At 37.5% G+C, this 19022-nt stretch overlaps 1 protein-coding gene across 5 annotated transcripts in view; it reads left to right on the top strand.

The window, feature by feature from the left end:
- Positions 1-8720: 8720 nt before the first annotated feature.
- LOC111873270 (WD repeat domain phosphoinositide-interacting protein 2) overlaps positions 8721-19022 on the top strand; it is a 52552-nt gene continuing 42250 nt past the window's right edge. For 2 of the 5 annotated variants that reach the window (XM_023867832.2, XM_023867833.2), the window contains exons 1-4: positions 8721-9130; positions 9656-9738; positions 14801-14967; positions 17800-17994. In XM_023867832.2, coding sequence (XP_023723600.1) covers positions 8994-9130; positions 9656-9738; positions 14801-14967; positions 17800-17994 — 582 coding nt within the window. In that variant the 5' untranslated portion in view covers positions 8721-8993. Of the gene's footprint in view, positions 9131-9397; positions 9538-9655; positions 9739-14800; positions 14968-17799; positions 17995-19022 lie in introns of all 5 variants that reach the window. The other 3 variants (XM_023867836.1, XM_023867837.2, XM_023867835.2) reach the window with 3 other exon arrangements.

Raw genomic sequence — 19022 nt, forward strand, 5'->3', positions numbered from 1 at the left:
ACACACACAGAGAGCGCCTACACTGAGTAAGTACAAATAACAGTATAAACATATAAGAATAACATAACATGACATAACATAAGATAGTAACAGGAATATTTGTATATTACAGACAACACATGAACAACGATAAAAACAAGAAGTGGCCGCTGCAGCACCGTAGATATAGGGCATGTACCCTGAAAAAATTTTAACTAAAAATTTGAAAAAGAAAGAACAGAGATCTTATAGACATTTTAACTTGAATTAAGTTTTAAAAAGTGCTAATTTAAAAATCAAATCGACGCGTGTAGATTAACAAAGATTTTATACAATTAGAAAGACTGGTAATTTTAAATTTTAACAAGCAGTGTAACAGCTACGTGAGTGATACACACCTGATGATGGCCATTTAGGGCCGAAACATGTAGTGTGGAGGAGGAAAAGAAGTAAAAACTACAATAAAATTTGTTGCACTTAAGACGGTATTTATCCATATATGTTAAATTTTAGACTGGGTTCAGTGTGGCAGCAACGTAAGAGTATACACCTGATGATGGCCGTTAGAGGCCAAAACATGTAGTGTAGAAGAGAGCAAGATCAAAGACATATAATATATATTGTTTGCACTTAGGACGGAGTTTGTATCATTTACCTTTTATGTGTTTGGAAATGGGGCACCCTCTTCCACGAGAGGAAAGGGTTCACAGGAACAAAAATACATTTAATCCTTACACACAAAAAAACAAGCCTATAATGATGTTACAAATGCTGGTCTGCTAGCGACCGTGTCCAAAGGACAGCGAGTCATCATCATACAATCTGTCAGAGAAAACGGCTTCGTTATAGATGCTTTGTCAATGTTAAAATCGGAGACAAAATCTGGAGATTATAGCCCCAAAATTAATTTTTAAAAGTGTATGAGGTGGCCCAAAACGAAGTTAATTACAAACCTCGCTCAAAATTCGGTATTAGTAGTAGAAAATGTAGCTTCCCATGACGTACCACTCAATCCTACTTCAACTTCATCTCGAAAAAGTTCTACGATCAACTGCTTTTCAGATCGCGACATTTTTCAGTGACCTATAGTGCGTCCATGAATCGGGCGATTTGGCAGTGGTGTTTTCTCCTGGACCGGTTGGAGTGAGGAGGATGCCACTACTTCCACCCAGCAGCGTACTTCAAAGCGTTTTAGTTGCAATGGAGCCTTGGACTAGAGCACAACATGCTTTTGCTGTGAAAGCATTTTACAAAATCGGTGACAGTTTCGTGATTCCTCAGCGTGAATTTCGAAGAGAGTTTGGTATTCATCGCAATCGTGCTGTTTCATCTGCCAATGCAATCAAGACCTGGGTTCAAAACTTTGAGGCTACTGGTTCTACACTAAATAAGAAAGGCGGTAGCGAAAAAACATCACGTACACCCGAGAATATAGCAGCAGTGAGAGAAGCCATTGAACGAAGTCCACGTCTGCCTGCGCGTCGCCACGTTACATCACTCGGGCTGTCCGAAACCAGCGTTCGGCTGATTTTGCACGAAGGTCTCCACTTCTACGCCTATAAAATTCAAATTACTCATGCACTATACGAACACGACTATGAAAACAGAGTCGATTTCTGCTAGACGTTTTAGCAATTAATCAAAACCAAGATGTCGTTAAGAACTTACTGATGAACTATGAAGTTCATTTCAATTTATCAGGGGTTGTTAACAAGCAAAATATCTGCTATTGGTCAGCCGCAAACCCCAAGGAAATTTATGACAGACCACTTCACAGTTCCAAAGTCACAGTAGGGTGCGCGATATCTTCGTTTGGAATTATTTGCCAGTACTTCTTTGCAGACGAGTGGGAAAGGGCTGTAAGTGTGACTGCACCACGTTACGTCACGTGTTGGAGAGCTTAGCTCCTGCACTTGCTCGTCTTCCAGTCAACGAAGAAACGTTCTCCCAGCAAGATGGGGCTACGTACCACACCGCACGAGCTTCCATGGCGGTTGTGAATAACCTGTTTCCTAACCATGTTATCTCCAGATATGGGGACATCACATGGCCAGCCAGGTCACCTGATCTTAACACATTTCATTTTCCTCCCTGAGGGTATCTGAAATCCCACTTTCAAAGCTCCAGCACCCCACACAGTTCAGGAGTGGAACATCGAAATCGGGAAGAACTTGAACGAATTCCCCTTAGAGATGCTTCAAAGAGTAATGGGTTACTTTAGGAAGAGACTTACCGAATGTCTACAGCGGAATGGTGGTCATCTGACGGATGTTATTTTTGGGAAATAGACTTCTGCTTTCAGTGAGTTAATTGAGAAAACCAAATGCTTTTATGTTTACACTATATTTATATGTATTAAAAAATAAAACGCTTTGAAGTAGGCTGCTGGATGGCAATAGTGGCATCTTCCCCACTCGAACTAATCGAGGAAAAAACACCTCTGCAAAATCGCCCGATTCATTGACGCACTCTGGATAAGCTGGAATTTTAATTTAAAATTTTACTATAAGCCGCGATTTAAAACATTCAAATTTGATGCTCTACGGTTGAACACTCTAGCTACTCTTGTCTTCGCTTGCCATATCACCCAGATCTTAATCTAATTTAAATGAGAGGGTGATCGGTGAAATAATATGTCGCCAGAGAGAATGTCAGTTTCCGTCTAGATAATGCTATGAAACTGGCTGAGGAAATTCTGGTATCTTCACAGAGGACGAATGGAGTTTGAGTAGCAACAATGCCTGTGGTTACGACCGGGAGTTATTTGAGGATGAAATCTATTACTGACGACATTTCTGAACAAATTATAGTTAAGGTACAAAACGACAGTGATACCAGCAGTTTTAACAGTATTGAGGAAAATGGGGGAAAGGAAGAAGTTTTAGACTAAAGCTTTGTAAAATGTTCCTCACCCACTGGAGGTAATTTAATTCAATTTAGGCCGCGCCATAGCTCATCGGTTAATCGCTGGCTTCCCACCGCGGCGGCCCGGGTTTGATCCCGGGTCTGGTCAAGTGGATTTGTGGTGGAAAAAGTGGAGCTGGGGCTGATTTTATCCTATTACTTCGGTTTCCCCTGCCAATCTTCGTTCCACCAATTGCTCCACAATCACCCTCACCTATCATCTGGGGCTGGTACAATAGGCCAGCAGTGGCCGCAGTACAAGGGACTTAGTCCCACCCCACTAGCAATAAAAAAAAGTTCAACTTGGACTTATATTTTTGTTTTTAGTAATACAGAGAAAGAAAACCCCTCATAGACCAGTCGGTATAGCGACGGCCTACGAACTGGACTGCCAGGGTTCAATTCCCGACTGGAGAAAGATTTTTCTTTTATCTGGTGCCTCCTGGCCGGCTCTGGAGTTCACCCAGCCTCCTATCCAGTGAGTATCAGGGGCAATTTCCCCGAAGGTTAAGCGGCTGGTGCGTGAAGCGACCACTCACCTCTATCTAGTGCCGAGGTAAAGAATGGTGGAGGTATACCTCCACACCCCCATAGATCATCATGTCATATTGCTCAGTTAATTAATTAAGCACAGGGACAACTTTGCCTTTAATACAGCAATAGCTTTTCCCCTACGTGCACCACTTCCACTAGCAGACACTATTGTTACCTTCCTTCTAGTGCATCTCAGAACTCATGTCCTACCGAACTACTTATACCAGCTGTGGTTATGCTCTGGATTTGGATAGACTACTACATGTTTTAGGTTCTTCAAATTTCTGTGAAATGTTACTGTAAGACCATATTGTAGCAGTCCTTGCTATAGTGTGTTGGTATAGAGGTACATTACAAAGAAGTGTGTTTACTGTTCCTCCAGCCAAAATACAAGTAAATATTAAAGGAGTGATGACATGACTAGAACAACAAATAGTGAATACAGTGGTCTTCTGCATGTGATTAGTATTAAGTAATACTCATGTTCTGAAAAAAAATGCAGTCATCAGTTCCAAAAAAATACATTAATTGATTATTTCTGTAAAGAGGCATAAATATGAATAATTTAAGTAGTCTGTGTCAGCAGCATTGGTGAAGCATGAGTTTGAAATTTACGGTAAACTGTCATGTCACTGGATAAAAGTCCGAAATAAAATAAATGTTAATTTTACATATAATGCAGGTACTGAAGCTGACACAAACCTGCGGTTATTGAGGGCCCAATCCAATAATGTTGTATACGAGTATATCGATGCATAAGTTATTTCAAGGATCTATACATCCACTCCCCACGCGCTCTTATGGCATAGTGCTTAATTAGTTAAGCACAGGGATCACTGTACTGTACTGCAGACTCCAATCTTTGTAGGACTTCTGCAAATAGTGTATACACTTGCCAGTGTAGTTTCAAGTCATATATAATATATTCTTGTTTGTTTTCTAGTAGAGTCTATTATTGAGGCTAATAATGGGATTAAACATTCATATGCACTTCAAAGTTTAGTATTACCGTGTTCTTGAATCCCCATTAAATTAACAGGAGACATGAACTGGTAGGTATTGGTGAGGTTACCCCTGGGCTTAAACAATTAAGTACATCACCAGGAAGATGTGTGGGTGCAGCAATAAATGGAGGTGAGTGTACCCTGCACACCCTTGTGGCCCTTGTGGCTTTATTTGTGGGGAAATAGCCTCAAGTCCACATTGTATAGGACAGAGGTTGTGCCCCAGAGCCAGTATGAAAGTTATGCAGAATAGGGAATCTCAATTGAGTTTACTCAAATATGTCTTATGGTATTCACTGAGATACAAATTTTAGAAATTGCAAAACTATTACTCTCATATTACCTGCATAGACCTATCAAGTCTCCACTTGGTTTATCCTGTTGGTTTCAGAATAGAGCTCTCCACATGATTATAATGAACTGGTTTATATTGTTGCATATTTAAGGGTTATTATGCATGGGATATGGGTTGTTGAATGGATTTATTGACCATTTATATGCACCCCTCAGGACTACACTTTGCAGATCACTGACACACACAGACTAGTGTCTTCAGTCTCTTACAGTCTTCACTAGCCATTTCCTGGCAACAGATTTAACATAGTGGAGATTCTTCAGCTTCCAGTGCTCAGGTCCTCTTGTCACAGCTGCACATGCAGAACCCTTGTAAATTGACAACCCAACTACCTAAGTTCCAGGTTGGCAGACATTTCACACCCACTTCTCTTCACAGGCTGACTTTCAGCTGAACTGCTCTAAGTTGGCCTAGTGTCCTCATCATATAGCCTCGGGGTTCACCCAGCAGAGAACACTGTCTCCAACAATGCCCCTATTTTTTATGAGTGGTTACTTAGCTGTAGCTCAGATATTGTTGAAGTGTTTACCACCAATTACCAAGCAATGCATGTTCCTTCTTGCAATCATTGCATCGCGCATTACACTTTACAATAGTGGACATCTAAATGTGTGTTTAGGAAATGAAAGAAACCTTCCAAATATGCATAAAGGAAGTCACATACCATGATAAATACCAAATACACTTCATATATCAACATTAAAATATTAACATTCACAGAACAGATGCAACACACCCAAAGAAAAGACTGCTCACTAGTTCATGACCTACACAACTCATGTTCATGAAACATGTTAACCCTCAAAAATGTGTTACTACTGTAACCCAAATTGCATAATTTCCTAACTACCATCTCACTGTCACATTTCAGTTTTGTATATAGAGGAATACAGTTATAAACTTACATGAACTTACTCATTAAATTACTATGGCCACAATGCATTTACTAATTAGGCCAGCTGCCTTGCTTGAATAATAGCATAATATAACTTACTGTTATGAAAAGGCATATGTTGTTTCATAAAAACAAATGCTACTAAGGAAATCAAATTTTAATGTACATGTAACAAGAATGGAATATTATCCAAAGGCATTTTTGTGATCTTGCATTCATAATTGGATTATGTATTTGTTCATTTTACTTAAGAGATCTTAATGAGTTTTACATTCAATACCATGTTCCTGTCTTTTACACACTGAAACTCTTCCGAGAAATTTCAATAAGATCAATATAACTTTAATAACACTAATGTTATAGCAGTATAGTCATGTGTTATGCATGAACAACTGGATGGGAGGTGGGTTAGTTCAAGTGGTACACTGATAGGCTACAGGCTTGACAGCCACACTAGATTCCCTGCAGAGGCAAACATCAAGACTGGCTCTAGGGTTCACAAAGTCTTCTACCCAGCAGATACCAGGGCATCTTCCCCTGGCGTAAGAAGTCTAGGGTACAAAACTGGCCACTTACCTCCACCTAGCACCAGTGTTATGAATTCATGAAGCTATACCTCCACTCCCCATACTTCTTCATGAGGTGGTGCTTGATTATTTAAGCACAGGAACAACTTTACCTTGTATAAATACCAAGAAAAATGAGTGAGAAATTTTCTCTTTTACAGACTGGTAGGAGTAAAAAAATGAAATACTCTTCTGTGAGGTCAATATAGGAAGGTTCAAACATGTACAAAACAATAATATGAAAATACAAGACAGATGGGTAGTCAACTTACAGAGATTGCCAACTTCTTGATTTCATTAGGTATACTTGAGGAAATGTCCACTCTATAACTACTCATAGTTACTCTCTTAGCATAAGATACATAAGATAGGCATGATCTGCTCTGCAAAGCCTGTACTGACAGAGGACTTTTCTATAGTGCAAAAGGAAGAATTTTCAATAACGTGCTATATATGTGATGTGTACACTTGATAAAAGACCAAACATATTCATAAGAGAGAAACCCATCTTCTCTTCCAAGAGGGTGTTACATAATGACTATTACCGCATGGGTTCAGTTGAAAAAAGTCTCTGGTCATGAGTCTCAAGGAGCTTGATGTCATGACAAACTGCTGCCAGTCATAAAGTAAATCTGATTTTGACTTTGACTGTTAATAACATCCATGAAGACACCCCTGTTAATTTCTGACCCTGTGACATCTTAAAAGATATACAATCTTTCAAATTAGGGAAGACCTTTGGTTTTTATGGAATTTGAAATTAATGTCTTTGGCATCTTCCAAGAAGACATTTTGTGCATTTAACAAATCCCTTCAATCACACAAATGTAACATATCGTGTAACAATGATCTATAGAGACGAAATACATACATACATACATACATACACTGCCTTCAGCTTTGTCACTTCCCAGCACCTTGGAAGGAAGCAAAAATGATAATTCTGTCAAACCTTGGTACAGATGCAAACTTTCCCCAAAACTTATGTTTAATTAGCCTCTTGTCCACTACTGAAAAACTACTTGAAAAACACATTTTAAGAACTATCCAAAAACACATTGAGGAAAGAAACTTATTAAATAAAAGTCAGTTCAGTTCTCGAGCAGGTCACAGTATAACACTCCAATATATAAGGCTGGTGGATCACATAACCCTGAATTTCAACAAAAATTTGTTGACAGCTGCTGTGTTCTTGGATATCCAGGAAGTCTTTGACACAACACGGCACTCTGGTCAAAATTAGGATTTTTGACAAGCCCCATTAAGCTAATTCTTTCTTTTTTCATTATCAGAAAATTTAAAGTTTTGGTAGAAAACAAAATTTCTATGCCAAGCGAAATAGTAGAAAGAGTGCCTCAAGGTTCCATCCTTGCTCCAGTATTGTATAGCCTACTACATATAAACGATGCCCTAGCGTCACCTAGAATTCATCTTGCTCTGTTAGCAGATGATACCTGCATTTACACGACAGAGAAACACAAAAGTCATGTTCTCTGCAAATTGCAACAAGGCCTCACAGCAGTGAATTCATGGTGTGAGTGCTGAAACATTAAGGGCAACAAAGGGAAAACTTGGGCAACCTATTTCTCCAGAAAACTTGGAGTACCTAGCAATGGACTATGACTAAACGGATGAGACATTCCCTTTGTAAATAATGTAATATATCTTGGTGTCACCTTTGACAGCAGGATGATGTGTAGTTATCATATAGAAAGGACAGTAGCCAAGGCCTTTTGCATGTATGTAAGGACCTATACTCTATTCAAAAGTGGGCTTTAACTCTTCTAAATATGCCTGTTTAGTTTTATTTGCCTTGCAATAAGCATATATAGAATACACGCCACTGAAGAGCCATGACTTGTGGGATATGATTATAACGCCGTGCAGTCCGTCAAATTCTTCATAGCCACAGCTGTGAGAACCTCAAATCCTATATTAAATACAAATATTACACTTATACTTTACGAAGCTCTTATTAGGTCAGTTATGATTCATGCCTATTCCACCTGTGAGTATGCAGCAGGCGCTCGCATCTTGAAACTACAGAGCTTGCAGAACAGTATTCTGTGCTGCTGGAAATCTTGACAGGCACACACCATTCCTCAAATTGCACATTACTTACTTACTTACTTACTCATGGAGCTGAGCCTCTCCGTAGGAGCCGCCAATTCTGCAACTACTCAGGAACCTCAGGAATTTCCCAGCATTTTATGGAACCTGAAGGTTCATTACCGTGTTCACAACAGCACTCCCGCGAATTGCACATGGCTTTCAAAATTCCTTACGTGCTTGATTACATAACTAAAATATGGAAACATGTAGTGCATGACGAATTTGACAAGGATATAATATTAGCTCTTGATGTTGTTGCATGTTGGGCGGTAAACAAAACTGAAAAATAAATTCTAGTACTAAACAGGAAACAGGATGTTAAGATACAGTAGTAGGGGGAAGCTTAGATAGTACGTTTCTCCGGAAAGTCGGAATCAGTAGAGTTCTTTCCGACTACACAAACTCACATCCCAGACGGCTGCATTCTTCACGAAGTTCACAAATTCACGAACGCGAATAATCTTCAGGTGGCTTTGCTATTCTAATTAAGCGGCATAATTACACTGGAAAGTTCCAAGTTCGAAGTTCCAAGTCTCAAGAACGGTAAACAAACACGTAACGCCAGGCTCAGCTGTTTATCCTAGCTGTTTCCATGGTCGATATGGAGTGATTGTACCAAGGTCGTAGACATTCACGCAATATATATGCAAAATTTTGCTAGAAACGTTGATGTGTTGACGCAGGGATTAAAGGCTGGCATATCAGGACTAATGAACCTCGCAAATCAAGGAGGTGATCCTGCTAGTGGCGTTTTCTTTGTTAATTTTAATCAGGACTGTACGTAAGTATCATTACATTTGTCATAGCTTAGGCTCACAGATTTTTGTGCAAGTGCAGTGGATAGGTTGTAATTTCTTTGTTCCACAGTTTTCGTGCTCTCAACAGTGATAAGCATTAATAGCAGTTACCATTTTTTTTATCCTTTTTTTTTTGGAGTTGGTGCGCTGATGTGTCAGGTTTATTTGTGTCAGAGGCAGTTCGTAAATATTTTTGCATGATGAAACGTTTCCTTGCTGGTAACCGAAGTGAAAGCACATTTTTTTAAAAGTAGGACGTATTATGCAAACGTTTAGAAGGAGACGAATGACATTCATCAGAAGATCAGTGCCGTCATATTGAAAATAAGGAGGAGGGTTGTATGTGTATGAGAATGTCAATCATGCATATATCATTCAATGATTCATTGAGGTAAGTAATTAAACTTTTTGATAATAATAGTATGTATCATACGTATATTCAGGCAAGTATTCCACCATGTTGTATGTACTGTGCCAAATATTTCTTTTTCTTTCTTTTTACTCTACAGTTCTCTGGCTGTGGGCACAAAAACTGGTTATCGTCTGTTCTCACTGAGTTCTGTTGACAATTTGGAGCAGATATATGAAAATGGTAAGTGTGAATGGTACAAAGTGCTGCCATGTTCTTGCTAGGTGTAGGGCTGATGTATGTAGGCATGACATAAACTTATTGTTGTAATAAGTAGTTTGTTATGGCCTTCACTTTAAACAACATGCATTAGAATCGTGCCTACAGTAACCATATGTAGTCCAAATCTGACTCTACGAGACTTGAATGGTACTAACTTCTGGGATATAATGCCATGTAGCCTGGTGAAATTCCAGTGTTTTGAAGGAATATACTGACACGTGCTTCTTGCTTGTTACATGCTTGGTTTACTCTGCATCCCTGCAGATGGGGGCAGTAAGTTGCTCAGAAATATATTGGTAGACTTGTACCAGACTACATGGCATTACATCCCAGTCACATCACAGTCACTGCTGTGAGGACCTCAAGACCAACATATTTGACAGACTTTGTTATTTAAGAGTTTTTTGTTGTTTTTTTCAGAGTATAGGCAATGTAACAAATAATACATACAAAGTTCATTCTGAGAAATGATTATTATGTGAAGAAATATTTCAATACCAATGAATTTTATCATTAGTTGCTTCTTTTCACGGTTTTTCTCTTATCATTAAGCATTTTGTTTCATGTATACAATAATATATGAATAATTTATCTTGAATTCAGAGGGCATCTTGAAGCAGCAACTTGTTTTAACTTGCTGTAGGTAGTAATATATGAACACGAAGTTTCATTCCACTGTGTGTGACCTGTTTGTTTACAGCAGATGGCCAGATTGTTTACAATTACAAGGTCCTATTTGGAAGATAAGAAACTACTTCAGCACCTGAAGCTGTAGGAAAACTGTTGTTTTGTTTTATGATCTAATAAATGTTTGAGAAGCAACATGATGAGAGCACTAATGTCAGAAATTGCATCAGTGAAAGATCCAGTATGTAATATATTTGAAGAGTAGGTCTTCTGGGTATTAACACCATGTAGTTCAGAGAGAGCCTGGTATTTTGGAGGAGAATATCTACTCCATCTTTAGGGTCAAAGAATAAGTCAGGCAAGAGACCTGCAGAGGCAGGTCTGTTTCTTCTGGTTTCTTGCTTAGTTTACGTTTTGGCCCTGAAGAAGGCTGAGTGCCCTCCTTACCACCTGCTTCATGCTGGTTTCTTGTTTGGCATATTTTCCACCATGAAGGTGGAGGTCACATTTTCCTCCAAAATATCAGTGAACTTTCAAAAGGCTACACAAGCTCTTCACTTTCCTCCGTTTTCTATTTACACCCTTAAATCCTTTGGAGTCCCTTAAGTGTCCCGACCTCTCAGTTTATTAAATTATGTGGTCTAGCTCACAGATTCTTAAGCTGTAGCTGATGATCCTCTGACCTACTTTAATAGGAGTTGTAAAATTATCATGAATTATTTAAATTATAGTTTTGGCAAGTCAGTAAGATGCAATATATGTTCTGTTGGAAAATGTATCTGCAATCAGTGAAACATTTCACATATCTACTTATGACTGTACAGGAATGTTTCGTAGCTTATTGTAGGTGCAGAGAGTTTCCTGCTGTGACCTCACAGTTGAGAGGAACCTCCAGCAATCTGCTGAACTGCGCTTTTCACTGAGTGCTAGAGATGGTGCTGATTGTGTAAATTTGTCTATTATTTTAGGGAGTTTCAGCAACACAAAGTTTGAGAATGCCTGTTCTACCTGAAGCTTGAGTGATACTCCATGTTGATGACACAGTTTTCCAAATACTCATCTTCTTTAAGACCCCACTATTTTTAAGGATTTAATCCTGTTGCATATATACAGTGAACATATATAATTTTTACCATCAAGCGAGCCAATGCAGCAAACAGTAGAAGAAATTTTACAAAGCCTATGAGTGGTCTACTGCAGTAACAGATACGAAGCTGCTCACAGCTTATAACATTTCAAAATCATTTTTAAATCATTTTTAAATATCAAATTGTGGATTTAGGATCATCTAATAATTAAATTAGGTTTAACCTATTCTTATGCATATAACTTTATCACATGCATGATTTTTATTCTTATTCTTATCTTATTGTATTTTATTGTTAATTTTAACTAAAGTCTAGTCTAAGTTTTGCCAAGTTTATGAATTGAATAAAAACTAACTTGTATGAACCATTTATAAAATTGGAAATGTTAGCATTGCAGTTCAGTAATAGTATGTGAGAAACTTGCAGCACCTGAAGATGACCCATTTGAGGTCGAAACATGTAGTGTGTGCTGTATAAATAAATAAATAATGAAGTATTGCTGCATTAATGGCAAAAATGATATATGTTCATTTTAAGACCCACTGTAATATTATCCTCCAGTCTGTGTGTTGGTCTTAAAATCTTCCTAATTCTGTCCTAATGTTTGTTGCTACTGAAAGACTTGACCCTCTCTAACAAATTTGTCTTGGGTATCTTTGCTGCATATCAGAATCACTGATTCCATGAAAGAAGTGTGTACAAATATTGCCTAATTCTTGCTGGTCTGTTTCTGTGAAGGTAGTATTTAGATTGAATATATAGATCTGAGGTTGTTACAGTAGTAAATATCAGTATTACAGTCTTCTAGGATGTAATGCCATGTAGTTTGACAGAATACTCTTTTGGAGGAACTTATTCCTTGGAGTTGGCGGCACCAGTGTTGGTCAGGAAATGTCAAAAATTAATCCAGGTGATTATTTTCTATGTTTTATTGATAATCGACACAAAACTATAGGTGTTTGCATCCCAGAAGACTGTTAATTTGAAACTGAATAGTAGTTTCCTGTCTGATTTAATGTATTTCTCCTCTAAGAATCATGATTTCAGTGGATGAACTTAAAAAAGCAGATTGATTAGTAAAGCATGTGAATGACTGTCAGTTTAAAAGTTGATGAGTGAATGTGCCTGAGCCTTTAAAAATCTAAACCATGACTCTAAATAGTCATTAGAGACCTTTCAGAGGTTTCTTTATGTCAATCACAAGTTAACATCAGACGTGCTGTAGTAATTTGCACTCTTGCATCTTATGTATGGCTCTCAGGTTTGAATATTGGTCCGGAAATAATGCTGATTGAGGTTTTTCACTTATTTCCTTACTCCCTGCAGATAAATACTAGGATGATATCTCAAAATAGGTGAAGTTTTTTCCTTTTGTGCCCTTCCCAATTAATTGTTTTTTTTTTTATAATTTTCTCACTGCTCTTTTCATTCCGACCATAGAGGTCTAATTAGTGCTTACTAATTATCTCAGGCTGTTTTATTTATAAGGAAGTGAGGTTCGTTGTAGTCGGTAGAGCTGAGGATTTCTTTCTCAAGGCCTATAGCGGCCTCTAGCTCCAAGGGGCAGCAAATAGGCTCAATGCTACACACGTACATATATCAAGTTTAACTGTTTAATAACATTTATGCCCTTTTTCTTACTCAATTACTAATTTCACTTATAAACTTGCTTAATTTTTTAGTTTTTGTTTCTTTGAAGCGCAACACTTTTTGCTTGTATTGATAGTACTTTTAGAACTTACTGCTTGGTTACTAATACTTACAAGTACAGACAACAAATTTTCAAATGACTGATACAAGTTTTGCTTCTGAATGGTTCAAGAGCCTGTGTGTGACTGACTTTGATGACTGACTTCTCTCCAAACTGTGAGGTCCTTGGTCCAGCAGCTTCTTGGCTCTGTCACACCCCAAAATTCTAGTGGATGGTTTTTAAATTAGGGAGTTTACTTTATTTCCCCAATTTCCAGTCAGCTCACTGTGACTTTGAATTTTAGCCCTTAAAGACATAACGTAACTTTCAACAGGTCTTTGATGGATTCAAGCCTAAGCGTCAGTCTCTGGCCCTCCTCCTTAAGAATTATGAGTTGTAGAAACTCTCAAGCTTTGAATTCTCAAAGATTGCCGCAGTTACACTGTCAAGCTAAAATTCTATGAAAAATCGACAGGGGTTCTTTCTTGTTCTACTGCAAGTTTGAGATTAAGCTAATTCTTACATGCAAGAGTAGGCCTATGGCTCACTAACTTGTTCATAACATGCAACTGTGAAACAATTAAATTTCTAATTAATGAAGTTAATTAAATTTAAATGGGTGCATGACAGTGGTGCGGTTACAATTTGTTGCTGTATATATCCCATACTGTTGGTTAAGTGTCATTAAATAAGCCAAAAAGCAGTTTATCATTGCAGACATGGAAGTTTACAGTATGTCAGTCACAGTTTGGAAGTCTTTTAGTTACTTCCTGCCAGGCTAACCATCTTGGCAGGATTTTATTTTGTAAGCATTTTCAAATGATGCTATTTTACAAGGCATATTACTTCCTTCCTACTCCCAAAACAACACAACAAAGGCCTTGGATATTAATAGAAGAGAATAAGATAATATTTTTCTCTACAAGACAATTTAGGCCTGGGATGCTGATGTCGTATGTGCAGGATTGTACAAACATTTTACAGATCTCATGCAGCAAGTGGTATCAAGGGGGAAGCTGTAATGTGGGGGGCACATCTGCCTGTTATGAGATGATTTACCTGGCACAAAGCCTGCCAGTGGGCTGACCTTCATGTCTCCATACATCATTCAACTAAGTGAACTCATTCATGTTTGTCACTCCACTCAAAAAAAATGGAATGCATGCTGTTACTTGTTGCACGAGATCTGCTTTAAGTACTTTTAGCCTCCCTTATTAGAATTGTATGCCAAAACACCACTTGTGTTCAGAATACTTTACAAAATAAAAGAGCCTATGATAGTCTAATACAAAATAAAAGAGCCTATGATAGTCTAATTACTGTGTAACTCATCAGTTCACTGAATAAAAATGTTTTGTGTTTGGAGTAATGGTGTTGTCCACAGTAACAAATAATGAACCTTGCAGCCAATTTATGGAGAATGTTTATCCAACTGAGCAAGTGCATAAATGTGAGAAATGTTTTATGGACATTTGACATGTAAAAAATGTGTAGAGTGGAAGTACTTGCAATGGCAAATATTATTGTTGGCATAGCAAAACAATACCTTCAGTGGTAAGAGTATTATAATGTTTGTTCTTGCTGCAGCACATCAGGGAAAATATTCTTATTTATGCAGGTTCTGAAGATATCTGCATTGTGGAAAGATTGTTCAGTAGCAGTCTGGTGGCAGTGGTTAGTCTCACCTCTCCCAGGAAGCTGAAAGTGTGTCACTTCAAGAAGGGCACAGAGATCTGTAATTACAGCTATTCTAACACCATACTTGCTGTCAAACTAAATAGGGCGGTAAGCATCTATTAAATGACTAAAAGTAGACTTTGAGATCATAATGGTTGTCATCTGACTGTTTCTCATAAGGAGTAGGGAAGGATGTAACCATAAATTTTATTTCAGTACTTACATCATTGACTAAAAGAAAATAAGATGACAGGCCAGTACGAAGTTGGGGAGAGTGCTGTCTGCTACATAGCACAAGTAAATATGTATTCTTGCCAGGAGACATATGAAGAAAGTTCAGCTGTTAAATACATACATTTTAAACTTTGTTTCACTTTATTTAAAATATAACTCATACTAAAGAAGGTTTATACATAAATATATATATATATCTCTCTCTCTCTGCATATATTTTTCTGAAATTTTCCAAAACTGCTGAATATTTAACAATGAAATGTACAAATATACATACAGAAATTTTGTTAGGAAATCTCTTAGGCAAAGTTATCCATGTGCTTAAATAATTAAGCACTACGCCATGAAGGCGTATGGAGTAGTGGATATATAGATCAACATTTTATTGACCTTGGCACCAGTTGAAGGTTAGTGGTCAGTGTTATGCCCCAGCTGCTGTATCCCCAAGGAAAAACCCTGCAGTATCCATCAGATAGGAGGCTGGGTGGGCCCCAGAACTGGTCTGGATGACATGGAGAAGAGAAAATTGAAAAAGTAGAAACTTGATTAGTTGAATTGAAAGTGATATTTTATGAATTAATTTCATTTGTGGAGAGAGTAGCTGATAAAGACATGTGAGCTGTTCTGATAGCTTGGCTGAGTGGCCATACCTGGTCAGCCCTCTCTTGTATTTAGTTTCTATCACATCTTCTGACACGAACTTGCTGTTCTCCTGACTCATCACGTGGTACCCACAAATGTTTCCCTTGGACCAATCCCTTCCCTTTGGTCATCTAGTAATGTGTACTTGGCAGTTACATTTGCTCCTGCTTATCTCTATGCTTGAGTGTCTGGGATGACAGTATGTAAAATTCTGTTTCTGACGTTGAGGTATTCTTTAAATTCAGATTTTGGACTTGTTAGTTGGATTTTAGATGGGACCTTTGTCATGTGACTGAATATGCTACTGGTAAGGTTTTATTCATTTATTTATTGTGATTGGCAAAATAAGAATTTATTTCTTATATACACAAATAGAGTTCTATGTTACATTATCCTGTTAGTTGGACGTTTAACTCGTGTGTGTGTGTGTGTGTGTGTGTGTACACGCACACTTCCTTGACCTGCTCTTTTCAAGTTGTGATCTTTTTTAATATATAAGGGCTATTCAGAAAGTAACTTCTACTGAGCCATTAAGAAAAGAAGCAATGAGAACAAAAATTATTAGTAAAAAAAATACATAATCTAGTGCGCTCTTCATCATGAACATTTGTTCACCCATCTTTGAACAATCTACACCATTGTCTTACACTTCCTTTACTCATTAAATTCTGGTCATAAACTGCCATGCATAATTCATGATGGATTTCCACAGCACTCATGTTTCTAGCATAAAGGAAGCAGGTAACAGCACAAATTTTGCAGCTGATGGGATTATCTGTCACAGGACACATCATAACTCACTCTGCAGATAAAAGAACAAACACTGGATGACCAGATATGTGATGGTCTACAGGGCAGTGTGTCATGTGACGCTATGTCACATATGCAAGCTCTCTCCTGCTCCTACATTAGTTGCCTCAAATAGACACAGGTTACTTTCCAAATAGCCCTTGTATATTTATCTCTGCTAAAGGCTCATGGTGGTTAGCATGGGGCTATCTTTAGCTAAAGTCACATTACTAGATGAAACTTGTTGCACACAAGTTGTTTGCAATGTAATTCTTTATTTCTCATACAGTCTTTTGTGACTGATCTGTGCAACCATTTTGATTGTTTTGTTCAGGTGATGTCACTCTGTACTTATATATCATACATCAGGTTAATTTTCCATTAGTTGATATGCCTATAGCTTGAGTTCCTAGTCACTACACAAGCAAGGGGATTGTAACTGAGTCGTGCCCCTGTCTCATTCTCTGTTTAGACACCCTGCCCATCTAGGGAGCATTGTCGACAGCCAGCCAAAATCATTGGCTATAAAGTGGTCCATTTATTGTGTTGGTTGGACAAGTAGGGTGACACTTTCACATGTAGACAGTCAAGCTTACAGTTGTGCCAGATCAGATATGTGCAATGCTCCTAGTTCTGCAGTGTACCTAAAAGCCTTTTGATCTACCATATCATTGAAGTTGTTCTATTATGGGGCAGAGATTAAATAACTTTAACCATATTTATTCAGTGCCTGTCATAAGATGCTAGGCTGGTTTTTTAATTCTGGTACCACTTTTCTATATCACTGTTTTCAGTAGGTCATGTTCATTGTATATACGGTATTTTCTTATATTCACTGTGATGAACATATGGGACATTAGATACACAGATGCTTTTTTAAAACACATTATTTCCTTGGAGAATTCAGATAATCCTGAATAGGCGGTCAGTTCCTTGGATTTTGGCTACCTGATCTTATTGCAACTTGGACTCTTTATGTTTTCAATACTGCAATCCTGTGTAATTGTCTTACTGATGTTTGGAATGGTTAACTTGGCAACTCATGACCTGATTTGCACCACTGTGTACCATCTTCTAATAATGGGAAGCATGTCATACATACCCTCCTTTGCTTGGAATTTAGTTTAGTCAATGTCAACCTGATGAGTGACTGATGCTCATCAGACAGTTATTGCTCACAAAAATTTCCTGTTGATAAATTTCATACATACACCAAGAGAAAATATGTACACAAGTAATTGAAATGGTTGATTTTGTGTTATATTTTCATTGCAGAGGCTAGTGGTGTGCTTGGAAGAATCTTTATACATCCATAATATTCGAGATATGAAGGTTTTACATACAATACGTGACACACCACCAAATCCATCAGGACTTTGTACACTTTCTATCAACAGTGACAACTGCTTTCTAGCTTATCCTGGATCCAACACTATTGGAGAAGTTCAAATCTTTGATGCTATCAATCTTGTAAGTTGAGTCTTGGATGTATTTTATATGTTATTAAATGATTAATTACATAATTATATGCAAACACATTTTTAATATAACCTGGGGAATTAGAATAAGCAACACTAAAACTTTCATGATTGGAGAAATGTTGATATGAAGTATTGCACTTACAGATATTTCAGATTTATGAAAAGTATTTTATTCCCAGGCTCATCTCATATATACATACAGTAATTAATTTTTAAATTACAAGATTCAGTCAATGGAAATTTCCATAAAATAATTGAATTCTCTTGGAAAGTATTTGTACTGCTTTTCACAAAATCAAAAGTTTTAATAATATAAAAACGAGAAATTAGTTTCAAATGGTTTCACCGTCTTATGTGCAGCACTTCTTTCTGTAGAACATATTAAAAGTTATTCACTACATATTTCGACGTATTAGGTCATCATCAGGTGTTTTAAAATTGTAAATGAGGAAACCTTATAAAGTGAATAGCTTTTACTAAGTGAGACTATGAAACCATTTGATACTAAATGAATTGCAGCAGGATGTTACAGTGTATTACTGAGAAATTAGTTCCTTTATGAAATACTTGTGATAAATTTAACAAAATCATTGGCTTAAGCATATCCAATAAAATACATTGTTTAATTACCACTAGCAAGCAAGTGTAAGTATGTGTTGTTTGCAATTAATCCCAGTCCTGTATTGGAGCATCCTGTGCCTTGTGTATATTTAAATTACAGTAACTTCTCTGCTCATATTAGTTGGCATGACCATTGATTAGAACTGAAAGCAGTATGTATGAACATTTCTGGACTTCATTAAGTTAGCACATTCACTGCCAAACCCTGTTCCAGCCATTTTCACGGTAGAATTTGCCTTATGCCAAACATGGTCTGAGCAGTTTTCATGCACTGCTTGAAATAATAGAAATTATAAATTTGTGTAAGGGATCATCACATGATTGCAGCTGTTTTCTTTGTGGTGGCATTGTGAAGCATTCCTGGAACAATTTGTATTCAGTCTTTACAGTTTCAGT

Source organism: Cryptotermes secundus, unplaced genomic scaffold, assembly GCF_002891405.2.
Source record: "Cryptotermes secundus unplaced genomic scaffold, Csec_1.0 scaffold131, whole genome shotgun sequence".
NCBI classification, from domain to species: Eukaryota; Metazoa; Arthropoda; class Insecta; order Blattodea; family Kalotermitidae; genus Cryptotermes; species Cryptotermes secundus.